The sequence below is a fragment of the Carlito syrichta genome, unplaced genomic scaffold (assembly GCF_000164805.1).
Source record: "Carlito syrichta isolate Samal-C Ts95f unplaced genomic scaffold, Tarsius_syrichta-2.0.1 Scaffold301930, whole genome shotgun sequence".
Lineage (NCBI taxonomy): Eukaryota > Metazoa > Chordata > Mammalia > Primates > Tarsiidae > Carlito > Carlito syrichta.
The window spans coordinates 651471-669217 of NW_007246026.1; the positions used below are offsets into that span (position 1 = coordinate 651471).

At 43.7% G+C, this 17747-nt stretch overlaps 1 protein-coding gene across 1 annotated transcript in view; it reads right to left on the bottom strand.

The window, feature by feature from the left end:
- SRGAP2 (SLIT-ROBO Rho GTPase activating protein 2) overlaps positions 1–17747 on the bottom strand; it is a 252681-nt gene that overhangs the window by 234072 nt on the left and 862 nt on the right. The window contains exon 2 of the mRNA XM_021711204.1: positions 15791–16398. Coding sequence (XP_021566879.1) covers positions 15791–15857 — 67 coding nt within the window. The 5' untranslated portion in view covers positions 15858–16398. The remainder of the gene's footprint in view (positions 1–15790; positions 16399–17747) is intronic.

Below are 17747 nucleotides of genomic sequence, written 5' to 3' on the forward strand. Positions count from 1 at the left end.
CTCACCTCAGCCTCCCAAAGGCGCGGGATTACAGGCTGAGCCACCAAGCCCGGTTTCTCTTGCTATCTTTTGAATGTCCTCTCCAAAACTCATGCTGAAACTTAATCCCCAATGGGGGGCGGCCTTTAAGAGGTGATTAGATCATAAAGGCTTGCCCTCGTGAATGGATTAATCCATTCATGGAGTAATGGATTAATGGGCTACCTTGGGAATGGAAACTGTGGTTTTATAAGAAGAGGTAAAGACCAGAGCTAGCACTTTAGCACACTTAGCCCCCTCACCATGTGACAGATATCCTGCACTGCCTCAAGATTCTACAGAGTCCCCACCAGTGAGAAGGCTGTCAGCAGATTCAGCCCTTAACCTTGGACTTTCCATCCTCCAGAACTGAAAGAAATAAATTTTGTTGAAAAAGTACTCAAGTTCAGGTATTCTTTTACAATCAACAGAAGACAGACTAAGACACTTCTAGCAGGCTGAAGTTCCCTGAAGGCAGAAACCTTCTTCTTTATCTCTCTACACCCACAACCTAGCATAGTACAAAACATATAGTAGGAGTTAAATAAATAGGTGTTGAGTTGAAATTAGCTCGTTATCTTCTTGTCCGATACAAAGTGTCCCAACAGTGGAGGAAGTGAGGAGGGAAGGGTCCTGGAAAGAACACCGGAGTGGCCATGAACCAATGCCTTGAAAGTTTCATCAACAGCCTACAGCCACCTCCTTTCCAAGGTGCTGAGAACCCAAATGAAGCAAAGGTCTGTACAGAGGGTGTGGCAGCAACAGCAAAAACAGGAGTCTAACTCATCAGGCTTCTTCTTTATCCTAATTTAAGCTCTGCAAATGAAAGAACTGACCATTTATAGTTTGGGTCACTGAAACAAGATGGGAAGGTGGGCTGTGGTGGTACTATTCTGGAAAGGGTTTTAAAGGTTAGCTGACAGTCCTTTTCCCGACATGATTAGACTGAAGAATTGCCTGAGGGCAGAAGAAAGCATTATATGTTCTGTCAAGATCTCTCAGAGACCTCACACTCTCTGCCTAGGCAAACACATTTGGCTAGTGGGGTGGGGAGGGGGTTCCCACGCCCTGAAAACAATGCTAGCTCCTCACTCCTACTCCAAATAGTTTCAAGTATAAAAAAAGCACAAGCAGTTGCTTTGCTGCTCCTAATGTTATCGGATAATTTTTCAAATTCTTACTCAATTACATATCACACTCTTATCTGCAATCTCCACAAGCCAAATAGCCCTGCTTTCACATCATGCCCACTAAGCCTGCAGAACACAAGTATCCCTCCCAAGTAATTCCAACTCTCATAAACATGAGATCGTTTTACATTAAGTTTTGTAAGAGTATCTGTGTATGGTGTGTGTGTACACATGCATATGTGTGTGTATGCCTTTACTTCAAGGAAGAGTAAGGAGGAGACTTGAGGCAAGGGAAGGTTAGAAACTTGGGAGGTTTCTGTTTCTGTCTAATAATGATTAACTCCTTTGCTGCTGAATCCAGAAGAGCTGCCCTTTCTGGACTGGCAGTGCTCTTCCCCAGCCAAAACAGCACAAGAAAACTCTCACACACACACATTTACTCTTAGAAAGAAGTGACTGGTACAAATTGGTTTCAGCTTTGGCACTGGGAGCACTACGGTAGTTTTAAGGAGAACTAGGTGTTCCAAAATTGTGTTGTTACTGGCTTTAAAATATCCAGATCAAGAACCTCATTAATCAGAGTAACATGTCATCTATCCAAAATACACCAATGTTTAGTTTAAAATTGCTGACAGCAAAGAACTAAGATAACTTACATCACCACAAATCACTGAATAAATAAGGAAGATAAAGAGATACAGCACAACTGACTCCAACAATGTCCAAAACACAAAGCCTATTAATGTCATTTAAAGATGAAACCTTAAACTAGGAGTAGGTGAGACAGGCAGGAAGAATCTGCTATTTATTCTCTAGTTTCTATCCTTCCTCCAGGACAATAATCAACATCTAGACTCTATGTGACAACTCACATAATAATAACCATTTTTTGTTCATATGTCCTAAAAATGATGAAACAAGGAACTAGTAATCCATCTTTCCGTTTTCCAGCTGAGAAGTTGAGAACCCCAAAGGTAGAATGACTTGTCCAACATCACATAACTCGTCCTCCATTACCCTACAACTCTTCCTCCCTAAGAATGATATTTTTTAAATGCTACAATGGACAAAAATATAATCTGTCATTATTATTAATAGTACTCAATTTACGCCTGGCTCGGTGGCTCAGCCTGTAATCCCACGCCTTTGGGAGGCTGAGGTGAGCGGATTGCCTGAGCCCGCGGGTTTGAGACCCGCCTGGGCAGCGAGACCTCATCTCTACAATAAATCAAAAAATCAGCCGGGCGTGGTAGCGCAACACCTGTAGTTCCGGCTACTTGGAAGGCTGAGGCGGAAGAATCACCGGAGCCCAGCAGGTCGAGGCTGCGGTGGCTGCGAGCGGCCACTGCACGCCAGTCTGGGCGACAGAGTGAGTCTCCAACTCAAAAAAAAAAAAAAAAAGTACTCATTTTAAAACAACAGGCTGTTACTTAGCCTATTCATTAGGTGAAAAGAAAAACAAACATAAACATGAAAATATTTCAACTCCACACTATAGCATACTTCATCACAATCCTCAAAGAAATCCCTTAGTTGACAAAGGGCCTAACATCTAAAGAGGGTATAAGAGACAAGAGCCCATCCCACGTCCTGGGAGGGCCTGAAGTCACTTCCCCACAACCCAGATGTCGATTAACCCTATCCCAGTTCCACATCCACACCACCTCCCCACAGGCTGTCCCAGTCCAGATGTCAGGAACTGAAGGCTTCCTTACTTCTTTAATTTGCATTCAAGACAATTAATCAACTTCCTTTTTTTTTTCTTTTAAATTCAAGTACTACCCACAACAACATAAATGTCTATAATAAGAGGAGTTAAGCTGAGTATGGTGGCTCACACCTGTAATCCCAGCAGTTTGGGAGGCTGAGGAGAGATTGCCTGAGCCCAGGAGTTTGAGACCAGTCTGGGCAACTTGGCGAAACCTCATCTCTACAATAAATCAAAAAATTAGCCAGGTGTGGTAGCCATACCTGTGGTTCCAGCTACTTGGAAGGCTGAGGGGAAGGATCACCTGAGCCCAGCAGGTCAAGGCTGCGGTGGCCGTGAGTCAGCCTCTGCACTCCAGCCTAGGCAACAAAGTGAAACTCTGACTCAAAAAACAAAAACAAAAACTGGAGTTAACACAAATTCCCTTTCTTGGTCTGCTAACATGAATAAGGATAACCATTCAAACCAGTTACAGCAGGGATTTTCTCACCCTGTAAGTCTCTGAGCTTACTGGAAGTCCAAGGTTTAATAGTTATCCTGATTAAAGCATTCATTGTCCCTAGTGATCCAGTCACAAGTCTACCTGTAGGCTCATTAAGTAACTCTCCCTCCCCTCAATTTTTCAAGCTGGGAGGCACATCTTCCTCTTAGATAGTGATACCTAACAAAGTATCACTTCAACTGCTCTCCAGGTCAGCTGTCACTCTGCTACCACCTGGGTCTACCTTCCATATGTGTGCAGCAACCATGCAGGCAGGTCAAGCTGTGGGGCTGGAAATAGTATCATTAGAGAATATAATGTTTTTTGTACTTCAGAGTGTGCCTGCTTAAAAGGAACAACATCATCAACTTTAATATCTTAAATGAAATCTGGAATGAGCTCAGAAATTTTCTAATTTAACCCCTAATTTCCTAGATGAGAAAACCACAGTGTAGGCAGGTCAAGTAGGTATGTATCAGGAAGACATTTAAAACATTTAATTAACTCTTTTTTGTACCAAGATACTTAAAAACGAGAACAATCCACTAAATGCATAGAGCATTTTATAGTTTCAAAGGTCTTTCAAATGAATTATTTCATCTGAGCCTCTCACATTGTTAAATCAGCCTAGGTCACACTCTGTCTTCATCACTTACTAGCTGTGTGCTTTGGAGCAAGTTATTTAACTTTATTATGCTTCAACTGTAAAATGGGGATAACAATAGTAGCTACCTCATAGGGCTGCTGGGAAATTCATTAGTTAATATATATAAAGAACTTAAAGTTTAGATATAAGCACTCGATAAATGTTAACCATCATCATTATTACTATCAAAGGTCAAGATTTTTTGTCCCCATTTTACAGATGAGGAAACTAGGGGTTTTGAAATCTTAAGTGAGTTATCCCCAAAAATCACAGTAGTAACAGTAGTAATGACAAAGCCAAACTAGAACCAAAGCTTTCTGTGTCCCAGTCCAGGATTCTTTCCCTTGGAACTATTCTGTTTGTGTAGAATCCTGTAGTTCAATTTGTTATAATGTACTGTGTTGGCCCAAAAGAAACACTGCTCTGAAATAGGCACCTCATTCAAGATGGCTCCCCAAAGAGTAGCTAACACATCTGACAAGATCTGGTCCAGTACTCCCCCAAAAGTAAACATACACACACACACACACACACACACACACACACACGGACTAGTGGGAGATTTCTAGGGGATTTCTATGTTTGGAGAAATTGTTGCCAACTCTTCATTCAGAAACAGGATTTATTTCTTTTCTTTTCTTTTTTTTTTTTTTGAGTCGGAGTCTCACTCTGTTGTCCAGGCTGGAGTGCAGTGGCACGCTCATGGCCACCACAGCCTCAACCTGCTGGGCTCAGGCAATCCTTCCACCTCAGCCTTCCAAGTAGCTGGAACCACAGACATGAGCCACCACGCCCAGCTAATTTTTAGATTTATCATAGAGACGAGGTCTCACCAAGTTGCCCAGGCTTGTCTCGAACCCCTGGACTCAGGCAATTCTCTCGCCTCAGTCTCCCAAAGTGCTGGAATTACAGGCTTGAGTCACCGTGCCTGGCAGGATTTATTTCTTAAAGCTCATAGTATGCCATGTCTTAGCCATCTCATGCTCGAGTCCCTTTTGAAAACCCTATGGAGCTCTGGCCACCCGCCCACCCATGGCTGGCAGTGTCATCATCTCTAAGAAGAGTATTCACACCCTGCCTACCATGCTGTGATCCTAAATTCAGTATCTGGGTTCAAAGAGCAAAGACAAAACCCCAGCTTTCACAATGCCTTTCAGGTCACTTGCCCACTGCATTTAGAAGATATGGTTAAAATGAAAACAAACAAGTAAAAGACTGACTTCTCTCTAAAGAATGGTATCCCAAAATACACACAAAAATGGAGGAACACTTCCCAGATGTTTTTCCTTCCTCATGAACATATATTTGAGTTCAAAACTATTCATTCACAAGGTCAAGGTTATTTAATACCAAATGACTTGAAAAACCGTGGGGGAGAGTTTTCCTGTTTGTCCCCTTGGACCTTTCCTCCCCGCATTTACTATAGATCATGCAGCTGCTTCTAGTCAGGCAATAGTGCACTCCACATCCTGATTCGAGAAAGTATCACAACAGTTGCTTTTTCAAAAGTCAACCCTGTTTCAGTTCCTGGTCAAGACAGATTTAAACTTTCTCAAATTTAGACTTAGAATATTTGTTAAAAATGTGACTACTGGACAAATGCAGAATGTGTTTTGCTTCAATTATAGAAAGACTTACATTTGTTTTAAATTCTTGGGAATTTCAGAGTTATTCTTTTTCTTGGTTTCCAAGGTAAGCGAAGTGATTGAAGAAATTTAGTTGACACAAGTATAGCTCCAGGGCAGTGATTCTAAAGAGAGCAGTGGGGGTAATAAATGTGGAGCAACACACACCCTTGGTGCAGGGGCAGGAGGCTCTATAATGCCATGTGGTTTGTATTTGTCCTTGGGAAATGACAATATATTCTCCATGTTTTATCTATTTCAAATTTCAAATGAGCATTAACATAGAACATGCACTTTTTTATTGGAGTTGGGGAGAACTGCAAAAGCATGGCATCATGGCACTGTATACCCAACCTCAACTCAGGACACAGTTCAATTCAATTTATAAACATTTTAGTGATTACTATGTGCCAGAAGACATGCCGAAATGAATAAAAGAAGGTTCTCAGTAAGTTATCAACAGAGATATAAACAAAGAGATTATAATGTAATATGATGAGTATAATAACACAAGTATGCACAAGGACACTGCAGAGAATATGCATAGGGTATACTAACTAACTGCAAAAGCAAGGAGAGATGCTGACAAATGTCCTGTTTGGGATTCTGCTCAGGGTTACTGTGCTGACAGCAAGGATAAGCAGGAGAGCTTCCTGGAGGACTCCTGGAGGTGGTGGCAACTGATCTGGGCTTTAAAGGATGAACAAGATTTCCAGGTTCAAAGAAGAGCACTCATTCCAAAGAGAGAGCTTTAACCCAACATGAATAAAGCAGGAAGCATGACATAACACAATATGAAAGTAGAGGCAGTTCAGCAGTAGTATAAAAAATGAGTAGTAGAAGTGGAAGTGATGAATATGAACAGACTTTTATACTATGACCCTAGCAGAAAAATACAGTTGTTTGTTTTTTAAAACACTTTGGTGATATTGTATAAGATATATTGTCAAGATCAAATTGTCAAGATCAAACTATTTCTAGGTTGGGCATGGTGGTTCACGCCTGTAATACCAATACTTTGGGAAATCAAAGCAGGAGGATCGCTTGAGCCCAGGAGCTCTATACCAGCCTGGGCACATAGCATGAACCTGTCTCTAAAAAAGTAATAAAGAAAAAGAAAGAAAGAAACTATTTCTTAAAGATTATTTGCAGTAGTCTGGGTCATCTATTTATTCCTTCATCATTACAGCCAATAAATATTTACTGAGAGCTATCATTTGAGCTACAAGTGTTCTAGACACGTTTCCTATATGAAGGGAACTCATAATAAGAGTTACTTATTTAGCATTTAATAATTGCCATACATTGAACCAGTATTTTAGACACAATTGCAATAAACAGCAAGGTAGGTCTCTATGTCACAGAAGAGGAAGCTTGGAAGAGAAGTTGAGTGACTTGAGCAAAGTCATAGAGTAAAGAGGTGATGTTGAAAAGATTCCAATTGCAGACTGGTTCCAAAGTCTACATTCTTTGCATTGTATTACACAACCTCAAAACATTCCCACCAGAAGTCTAGTAGAGGAAAAAAGAATGAAATCCAAATATTCTAAACACAAGGCAGCAAGAGATCAATGCCATATGATATCTATCAAGAGAAGCAGTATGTGTGTGAAACAGAAAGAAGAGTCAATTCTCGTCAGTGATTAAGGAAGGCATCCCAGAAAAGTTGGGCTTCACCAAAAAGGTGAGATTTAATAGATGAAGATGTAGGGCTGGGTAGCAAGGAAGAGGCATTCCATGAACAACACTCAGAATTCACTCAGTCCCTGGTGACTGCCAAGTCTCCAATTCCTGTTCCTTCACCAGCTGCAGACCCAGGGTGAGTAACTGATTATGGTACACCTCAATTTCTTCATCAGCAAAATGGAATAATAGTAATACATTCTTCCTAAAGTTGGTGTAAGGATTATGAAATAATCTATGTAATGTACTCAGCATAATGCCTAGTACATGACAAGCCGCAAACAAACAGCAAAACGTTGGCTAATAGTATATGTGTTTAAACAATGGCAAATAGTAAGAAATATGGTAGGAATGATTGGCTGCAGCCAGACCAAAGATAAAGTTCATGCCTACCCGAGAAAGCTGGTTCATGCCTACCTGAGAAAGCTGGTCTCTATTCAGCAGGCATTAGGAGTCAATCATTGGAGAAAAGAAGTCATATTCATAACATTCTAAGCGGATCTCCAGCAAGGAGCCCCCAGCCCCTCCCCTTTGGCATCTTGCTCATTTATGACCCCTTCTAAACAGACATGAGTCCCTGGAGACTGGTTCAAGCAAGACCTGTAGGAAAACAGATATTGTCATTTGTCCACTCCTAACATGACCAAGATTTTTTTTTTTTTTTCTCCCTCCATCCTGTACCTTCTCTCCTAAAAACATAGTAATGGCTGAGACACAATTATTAACCTAACTTTCCTAAGAGACTGTTTGGGTTAAATAAATTTTCCAGAAACCAATCTAGGTAGTTTAGATCATTATTCATGTATTACTTTATTTTTTATGAGTCATAGTCTCACTCTGACACCAAGGCTGGAATGCAGTGGCTGGATCATGGCTCACCACAGCCTCGACCTTCCGCACTCAAGCAATCCTTCCATCTCATTCTCTCGAGTAGCTGAGACTACAGGTAGGTGCCACCACATCTGGCTAATTTATTGATTTTATAAAGATGAGGTCTCGCTATGTTGCTTAGGCTGATCTTCAACTCCTGGGTTCAAGTAATCCTCCAGACTCAGCCTCCCAAAGTGCTGGGATTACAAGTGTGAGCCACTACACCCGGCTACTTATTAGTTTTTTAAACTTGGTAACAACTGGTTTTTACTTACGTATCTTTAAGCTAATGCCTTTTCTATAACATGATTATTATAGTACCCATTTATTAATATATTATAATGGAGAAACTTTTGGTGTAATGGTTAGGTTCATTATCTTGATTGTGATAGTTTCATGGGTGTATAACATATGTCAACGTTTATCAAACTGTATACCTTAAACATGTGCAGTTTATTAACTGCTGATTAAACCACAATAAAGCTATTAGTAATACAGTAAAAGTTTCATAATTCAAATAATTATTAAAAGGTATACCACTTTATAGTTAATAATATATACTGTTCACATTATGAACATAGATACATATTCATAATATGAAAATATAAATACATATATTAAAACTTTAACTCTAAAAACTGTAACAGGACAGATGATTATATAAAAATGTATATACAAGCTTGTAAAACTTTGATATTAAGGATATTCTTTAAAAATAAGAATACACCAGTTGGGTGCAGTGGCTCACGCCTATAATCCCAGCACTTTGGGAAGCCTAGGTGAGAGGATTACCTGAGCCCACGAGTTCAAGACCAGTCTGGGCAACATAGCAAGACCTCATCTCTACAATAAATCAAGAAAAATTAGCAGGGCATGGTGGCACTTGCCTGTGGTCCCAGCTACTTGGAAGGCTGAGGCAGAAGGATCGTCTGAGCCCAGAAAGTGGAGTATGCAGTGGCAGTGAGTGTGCTACTGCACTCCAGCCTGGGTGACAGAGTGAGACTCTGGCTCAAAAAAAAAAATAAGAAGACTACACCTATGTTCATAGCAGCATTATTCAAAATACAAAAGGTGGAATCAACCCAAGTGTTCACCAGCAAATTAATGTATTAATAAAATGTTACATACACACACACACACACACACACACACACACACACACACACAATGGAATATTCCTCAGCCTTAAAGGAAATTCTGACATGTGCTACAACATGGATGAATCCTGAGGACATTATGCTAAGTGAAATAAACTAGTCAAAAAAGGACACATACTATAAAATTCCTCTTGTATGTGATACCCAGAGCTGTCAAATAGAGACAGAAAGTACAATGGTGGTTGCCAGGGGCAGGGGGCAGAAGGGAATGGAGAATTATGGCTTAATGGATATAGAGTTTCAGTTTTGCAAGATGAAAAGAGTTTTGTGGATGGATAGTGATAGCTGCACAACAATATTAATGTACTTAGTGCTACTGAACTGTATACTTTAGAGTGGTTAAAATGATAAATCTATGCTATGTGTATTCCACCACAATTAAAGAGAGAAGAAAGATATGAGAGTTCCTACACATTACTACTAAATCAGTTATTCTGTAACTTTTTAAAATGTTTTTAAGTGCTCCTGTTGTTTATTTTTAAATTCAGAAGCTGAGAGCAGGTTAAAATTGTTCACTTGAATTTTTTTTTTTTTTGAGTCAGGATCTCATGCTGTCACCCAGACTGGAGTGCAGTGACACAATCACGGCTCACCACAACCTTGAAACGCTGGGTTCAGGTGATACTTCCTACTCAGCTCTCAGGTGATACTTCCTACTCAGCTCTCAGGTGGGAGCCACAACAGCTGATTAATTTTTTTTTTCTTTTTTAGAGACAAGGTCTTGCTATGTTGCCTAGACTGGTCTCAAACTCCTGGTCTCAAACAATCTTCCCATCTCTGCCTCCCAAAATGCTAGGATTACAAGCATGAAACGCCACCGCGTCCAGCCTCTGCATTTTATTAGTAGTAGAAATCTAGATATCAACTGCTTTTTCCCTGCAACATGACATAATATTTTCCTAATATAGCCATCAGAGATCACGGGTGTAAAGTAAGCACTGTTCCCATAAAGAATTATCTCTTCTGGTCGGGCGCTGTGGCTCAAGCCTGTAATCCTAGCATTTTGGGAGGCCAAGGTGAGGGGATTGCTTGAGCCCACAGGTTTGAGAACAGCCTGGGCAACTAGGCAAGACCTCATCTCTACAATAAATCAAAAAATGAGCCAGGCGTGGTAGCGCACACCTGTAATTCCGGTTACTTGGAAGCCTGAGGCAAAGGATCACGTGAGCCCAGCAGGTCGACACTGGGGGTGACCATGAGCATGCCACTGCACTCCAGCCTGGGTGACAGAATAAGACTCCAACTCAAAAAAGAAAAAAAAAATTATCTCTTCTGAAAGGAGAACACCACATATGCCATTAGACAACCCAGTTTATCTGGAGTGAACAGTGGGAATCAGGGTCTGGGCACCTACAGATTTTAAAAGCCAGGGGATCCCACATATCAAGACCAGGTCAGACTGTAAACCTCATAGTGGGGAAATGATCAGAGCTTATCTAAGCTTTCAACCTGTGTGACACATTATGGGTGTGGCCATAACTACCAGATGGGGTTCTCCAAAGGAAATGTCTACTTTCATTCCCCAAAGAACACCTGAAATTAGAAAAGCTAAGGACTCCTCATGAACACTGTTTCCAACCATTGCTGCTCTGCACAACACACAGCATCCTCTGGCTCCTTGCCCACCATCTTCCTCCAGGGTCTTTCAACTCTAAGATGCAGAGTATGGTACTTGAATTTTTCCAAGAGCTGCATTTTCTTCCAGGCATTTAACCTTACTGCAGAGTCACTTTTTTTTTTTTTTCCCCCTGAGCAAGGGAAGAGAAGCCCTCAATCATCTGGAAAAAAGATGATAGCATCTGCTTGGGGATTCCAACTAGATGTTTTACTGCAGCTTTTCACAAACTGATTATATTTAAAGCTCCCTTGGGGCATGGGGGCTGGGAAGAAAGAAGCTTTGGAGAAGACCTTTGTTGGCATGAGTAAAAAACTGCTCAGACCTCCTGGGGGAACAAGCTTGTTTAAATGCCAGCAATGAGTATCCCCAAGTGCGTGTGCACACACAATATGACTGGAGTTTTAAATTTCATCTCCTGCTTGCAAAGAGTCCTGAAAGAGTTAAACTGTTCCAGGCAAAGGCCTGTGCTTTTTCTATCTAAATGCTCCAGATGGAAATTACAAAATTTCACTTCTCAGCTATGTGGTACATACACACTGTTCTCCTAAGACATTTAAAAAAAAAAAAAAAAAAGACAAGACCCCTAATGTTCTCAAGAAAGAAAATTTGACTGCTCAGCATACAGTGCCACTCTGTTTCAGACCATTTCTCCTGGAATATTTCCATTAACTGTCAATCTCAAGTTTCCTGGGAGACCAAAAACTCAAGGTATGGAGTAAGAGTAAAGGAAAAGGGTCTTAAATAAGGAAAGGACAATAGCCAGGACTGTAAACAGTGATGCGAATTCACCCAAATACCACCCAGACTAACAGCTCTGGTAACCATGCCCTGCACTTTACCACCTCACTGCTCCAATCCCAGCAAAAAAGCTAACAGGCTAGAAGCCAAAGGCCTCAGGATATGACCATGACTCTGACAAGGGTTGTAAAGAATTTCCAAAGATTAATGTACAGTCAGGTCCTACAAACTACACATTGAAAATATTGCGGGTAAACTAAAAATAATACAATAAAAAACAATGCAAATTTTAAAAGCAATATAACTATATAGTATTTACATTAAGTAATATCCAGATGATTTAAAGTATATGGTAGGATATGTGTGCGTAGATTATATGCAAATACTATTTAGGGACTTGAGAATCTGCAGATTTTGGTTTCCTGGGGGAGGCCATCCTGGAATCAATGCCCTGTGGATATTGAGGGACAACTGTATATGAAAGTGCTTTGTAAATTGGAAAGAGCTGTGTAAAAAAGACTAAGAATATAACTGCTTTCAAATCAGACATTGAAAGGCATGAACTTTCAAAGGAATCTGAACACCCACAAACCAGAAACAATGATGGTTTTTAAGAATGCTACAAGGCAGGCTGATTAAGGAGGCACACCCCTCATAAAACCACACTGAGGTAGGGTTGGGGCTGTAGCCTCAGAAATTCTTCAGGGTACATACAAGCAGGTGTTTTAAGGGGAGGCAAAAATCAAGGGATAGACAGGGTTCCACACAAGGGGTCCCATTAGATGAGGACACCATTTAGAGTCCACTTGATTTAAACCATTCTAGACTGAAAAGCAGGACCCAAGATTCAGTCAGAGACATACAGAACTATAATGGCTAATAATTAGACAGTTTACCTACTCATTTGACAGAAAAGGAAACTGATGTCCAGAGGGCTTAAATGACTGACTTAAGATACCTTTTGTTATTGCTAGATAAACTTAAACTAGGACTCAAGTTTCATTCCTAGACTTATTTCCCATCACTTAATAGCTGGCACTTTGGGAGTGAATACGTAATACAGCCTTAATAATGAGTAAGAAGGAAGGCTCACTAACAGAGAAACAGATCTTACCATTATTGCACACTCATTAGGGCCAGATACTATTCTAAATAATTTATATACACTGTCTCATCAACTCCTTACAACAACCTTAGGAAATGCACACTATTTTCCCTAATTTCCAAATTAGGAAACTGAGGTTCAGACAAGTCATGTAACTTGCCTGAGGTGAAAGGCAAGCATGTGGCACACCAAGATTTGAACATGAATCCCTCTGACTCTGAAAACTGTGTTCTTAACCACCGAACCAAACTGCCTGGATATTATAGCAATTTTCTTTTTTTAACCTGGCATCTGTAAGAGAAGTAAGTCTGGCAATACCATGAGTCCCATATAACACAAAAAGCTGACACTCAATAATTCTGACCTATGGCCTCCAGCTGGTGGGGGGCAGAGCCAACCCAAAACCCAGCTCCTTTGTCTACAAATTATTTGCTCTTCCCTAGAGAGCATAGGTTCTAGAATGTAAACTCTATGAGGGTGGGAACTTTTTCTTCTTTACTGCTATATCACCAGCCCCCCGAACATATAGTAGGCACTCAGAAAATAGCTAATGAATAAAGGAATGAAGTCAAGCTGCCATGGTTTGGCTGTGTGACCTTGGAAAGGTTTCTTATCCTCTCTAAGCCTCAGTTTCCTCATGTAGTAGATGGAAGGTGAGAATAATAACCACTTCCTGGATTTATGTGAGGATTAGACCAGACCATTCATATAAAGGGACATAATGAGCCCTCAAACTGTAATCTATTATTATGATTATTACCACTATTACTAATTTACACACTTGGGTTCCTTAAGGTATTTTTTATTTTCTTCCCACTCTGTACTATGATGTTGCATAGGGAAGTGGGAGTTGGTAAACCTGCTACTAGGTTCAGATCTGCCACCACCTAGCTGTGTGACCTTGGAAAAACCTCTTCAGTTCTCCGTATTCTGCTCAGCTATGGGACTAAATGAAGAACTAAACTATTCAAATCAGTTCCATAAGTATTCACTGGGCACCTTCTCTGAGTAAGACATCATGCTCGGCCACCTATACAATTCTATGATCCTGAATAGTGTCAATGGAAAAATATCAGAGAAACGCAAAACAGTCCCCTGCTGTGGCAAGGTTGAAGAGAAAACCCAAATCGGTGATTGCATTACATCATCTCAACAAGCAATGTTTGTAAATATACAAAGTGTTTAATATTGAGACACTTAAGAAAAATCCTTTACCAATAAAAAATTGGCAGATACGGTTCTATTAACACCTATCAGTCCTGAACCTTCCAAAAAATAAATACATAAAAATAATCTTGCTCTTTAGTCAAATGGCATGCTTCTGGAGAGAAATCTGGGAAGATCAAAGTTATTAGCACTCCCTATGGCAGCAGTTTAAGAATAGGATGTGTAAAAAAAACAAACAAAAAAAAAGAATGACATATCTGGTTAAAACTGCAGGGGGGATTCCAGGAGCAGAATGCAGTGCATCTGGACAGGACATGGAGGCCAGTGGCCTATTGTTTACAAAAACAGGCCCAGATTATGATCAGTGACAAGAGGCCAAGACCCCAATTATAACTCACAACCACACCTCTCTCAATCCCAGTTCAGTTGAAGCTATCCATCAGTCAACTCCCCCATCTCTGTAATAAACCTACTAATATTTGCAGCCAAGTGGATATAAGGTCCCTCAGGGCACCTCCAGCATTGACCAAACTGATGACATAAAGATCCTTAAGGCACAAAGGGGACTTTAGACTACCTTCCAACCTTCCAAGAAATAAGGGAGCTGCCCATTTGAAACTCTACCTGTATCCCCACCCCAGGCAATCATTAGAGGGGAGAGATGGCCCTTCTCAAGTCCTCTATGATAGGAAAAGGTCTCCTTGCACTGGTGCAGGGAAAGAAGGACGGGCCCCTCCCTCTGTACTCTGAAACAAAGGAAAACCCAGAGCTTCAACCATGTGGTGTAACATTCAAGGCCACCCACCTCTCTCGCTCCAGAGCTAAGGTCTCAGTGGGTTGGAGCTACATGGCTCTTTCCACTGACTGACCAGGAAGAGACAGTGCCTTGCACAAATACATGCTTGGGCTCTTTAACAGACAGGATCTCTCCTAAGGGAATTTGCTGGTTAAAAAATGGCTATCTGAGTATGGACTCTGATTCACAAGCCAAGTCAGACAGTCGGCATGAGAAGACAAGTCACCTGGTTTCTCCAGGTCCACATTTTGCTTTACCCTTCACATTTTTGCAGAGAGGAAAATGGGGCTTTAAAAACATGTTCTCTGGAGCAGAGGGTGACAACACAGAAGGGTTAAACAATTATGTCTTCCCATTTTCCAGAATCAGCACCAACCAGCAACCCTAACATCATCCCAACTCCATTCAGATTGAGGTGACGGTGGAGACTGGGTGTGGGTGGCCTTATTCTTTCTGTTATCTGATCTCTGATTGTATTCAGGCCCACCAGGGATCAGGCAGATGCACCCAAGGTGGCTATGGACTTTCAGTGTTCATTGCCATAGCAAATCTGATGTTTTAATATAGTGCATCAGAAAAACCCCACCTCTCTCCCAGAGCCCTCCAAATGGCACACTATTTCCAGGTTGTCATTCTCTGTATGGACTTCTATTCAGTCTCTGAAATAAACGTCCAAACACCTGTCAGATTTCAGTTGTCCTTCAAGGAAACCTGACCCAGACACCAGGAGGCAAATTGTGCCTTTCTCTCCAATAACCTCCTGCCCCTCCCCCCATCCTGTCCAGCTTGGAGGAAAAGGCTGACAAAATAATAATGGTCAGCCCCACAGAAACATTCCTAAAGCCCACTCCAAAAATTCCTTTCCAGCACCTGTGGCCCCTGGCACTGCCCATCCTTTGGAGGTTCAGACCCACCTATGAAACCACCTCTGGGGTCAGCCTGCCTCATCTGCTCCGCCCAAAGAAACGAACAGTCTGCAAATCAGGGTGGAAACACGCCTCACCAGTCCACAGAGCATTTGCAGTGTGCTATTTTTCAAAGCCCTTACCTTTGACCTGAGTATCGTACTCTGCTATGATCTCCTTATCCTTTTTGAATTTGGCTGGAGACGTCATGTTTTCCTTCTTTCTTCCAAATTCGAACTGTGAGTTGATAGATCCACGGGAAAAATCCAACCACCGAAATCAATACCTCCAAGATCGCTTCTCCTGAGAGCAGAAGGGGCCCCCGCGGTGGTCTCCAGCGCTCCGTGGAGCGCGAGCTGCGGAGTGGGCAGGCGGCTACGACGGGCACATGCAGACGGTGGGCGCTGGGGCCGAGTGGGGCGGCTGCTGGTTCCTGTGCTAGAGCCGGAGCCGCAGCCTCAGCATTAGCCGGGAGAACTGCAGCGCCCGGAGGCTGGCCTGGGGTCTGACATCAACGACACAGGCGGGGAGTGGAAGTCCTTCCGCACAACATGGTGTGGGGGTGCGGGGGTGTGGACGCGCCCAGCTGTGTCCCCGGGAGGGAGTGGGTGCGTATCGGGGTGCCGGGGGAGGGCTGGGCGTCCTTCGCGGTTTTTTGTCGTAGAGGCTCGAAGATGCTGCAAATCAAATTCCAAACGGGAGCCGCAGCAGCGCAGACTGGATCGGAAGTCGTTTGCTCCGGTTCACTTGCCTGTAAATGCAGGAAAAGGGGGAGGGGGCGATCAGCCAGAGCGCAGATCCTAATCGCGGCGGGGGTGGCGTAGGGGATGTCGTTGCGATCCCGGCCTGGGCCCATTCATCTCGGTCAAACGCCGCCCGGCCGGTAGAGCCAGGCGCTGCGAGGTGGGGAGGAAGGAAGCTCCCTCCGGATTTTGTTTTAAGCCTGAAAGAAAACACTTTGGAGCAGTTGCCTGCGCGGGCTCCGGGCGGGGACTGCGGCGGGAACACGGGGCTCCGGGCGGGGACTGCGGCACCTCAGTGGCCTCCAGAGCCCCGACAGCGCTGGGCAGCAGCCAGCCCAAGGGGGCCCTCCCGGCCCTGCCTCCAACGCGGCCCCCGACTAGGGCACCTCCCTGGACATCAAAGGGGATCAAAGCCAGGGAAGGACAAGCCACCCGGGCACAACTTTTCTTCCCCTCCCGCCCCTCCTCCCAGTTGTTTTGTTTTTGGTTACTAGCTTCTCTTGGCAGCAAAATGTTGGGGGGGTGGGAATCTGCAGGAAAAAGCCTGCTCGGCACGGGACACATGCAGGAAAACAATGTGGTCGGCAGAAGCAGGAAATGGGATAGAGGATAGGGTCGAGGCCGGGAAAACCGCGGGGCGGCGGGCGGAAGGCAGCCGTCGCCTCCTCCAAGCCAGGGACAAGAGTGACTCTAAATGCCACCTCCCATATGTTTTATCCTGCAAGCCCAAAGATCCTGATACCGCACCCAATCCCAGGCGGAGGGTGTGGAGGGAGGTCGGTGAGGGTCGCATTCCCAACTTCTCGCACCAGGAGGTGCCCGAGGAGACCCCGCCCCGGCAGGGCCCGGAAAGCGGGAAGGACGCGAGCGCAGAGGCTGGCGTGTAGCTGCACCCCGCGTGCCGCAGCGGCGACCCTTCCTCCTTGGTCGCCCCTTTCCCTCTGGGCGCCGGGAGGAGGAGACCCCTGCTGGTGTCTCCCACTTCCCGCGGCTGGAGGTAGGGCTCCGCGGACCGAGGAAGCGAGGGAACAGAGGCGGCGTGGTTCCGCGGGCAGGAAGCTGGGAGGCGGGCGTGCGATGGGGTCCTGAGGCTAGGAGAGAGCCCGGGGACAGCTGGAGCTGCACACGCCTGGAAGGCGGGAGAGGGCTGCCTCGGGGGCGAGAGGGAGCTGGGGGGCTACCGTGGGCCGCGATGTCACATGAAGCGCGAGGACGCTAGTTAACGACTTTGGGGACCGAGATGTGAACTGGGAATGGAAGTGGGTGCAGAAGGGCCCATCGGGACGGGCCGGGGGTGGGGCACGGGAAGAACCCCGGAAGCTATGCGGAACACCCATCCTTCTGGGTCCGAGGCTGG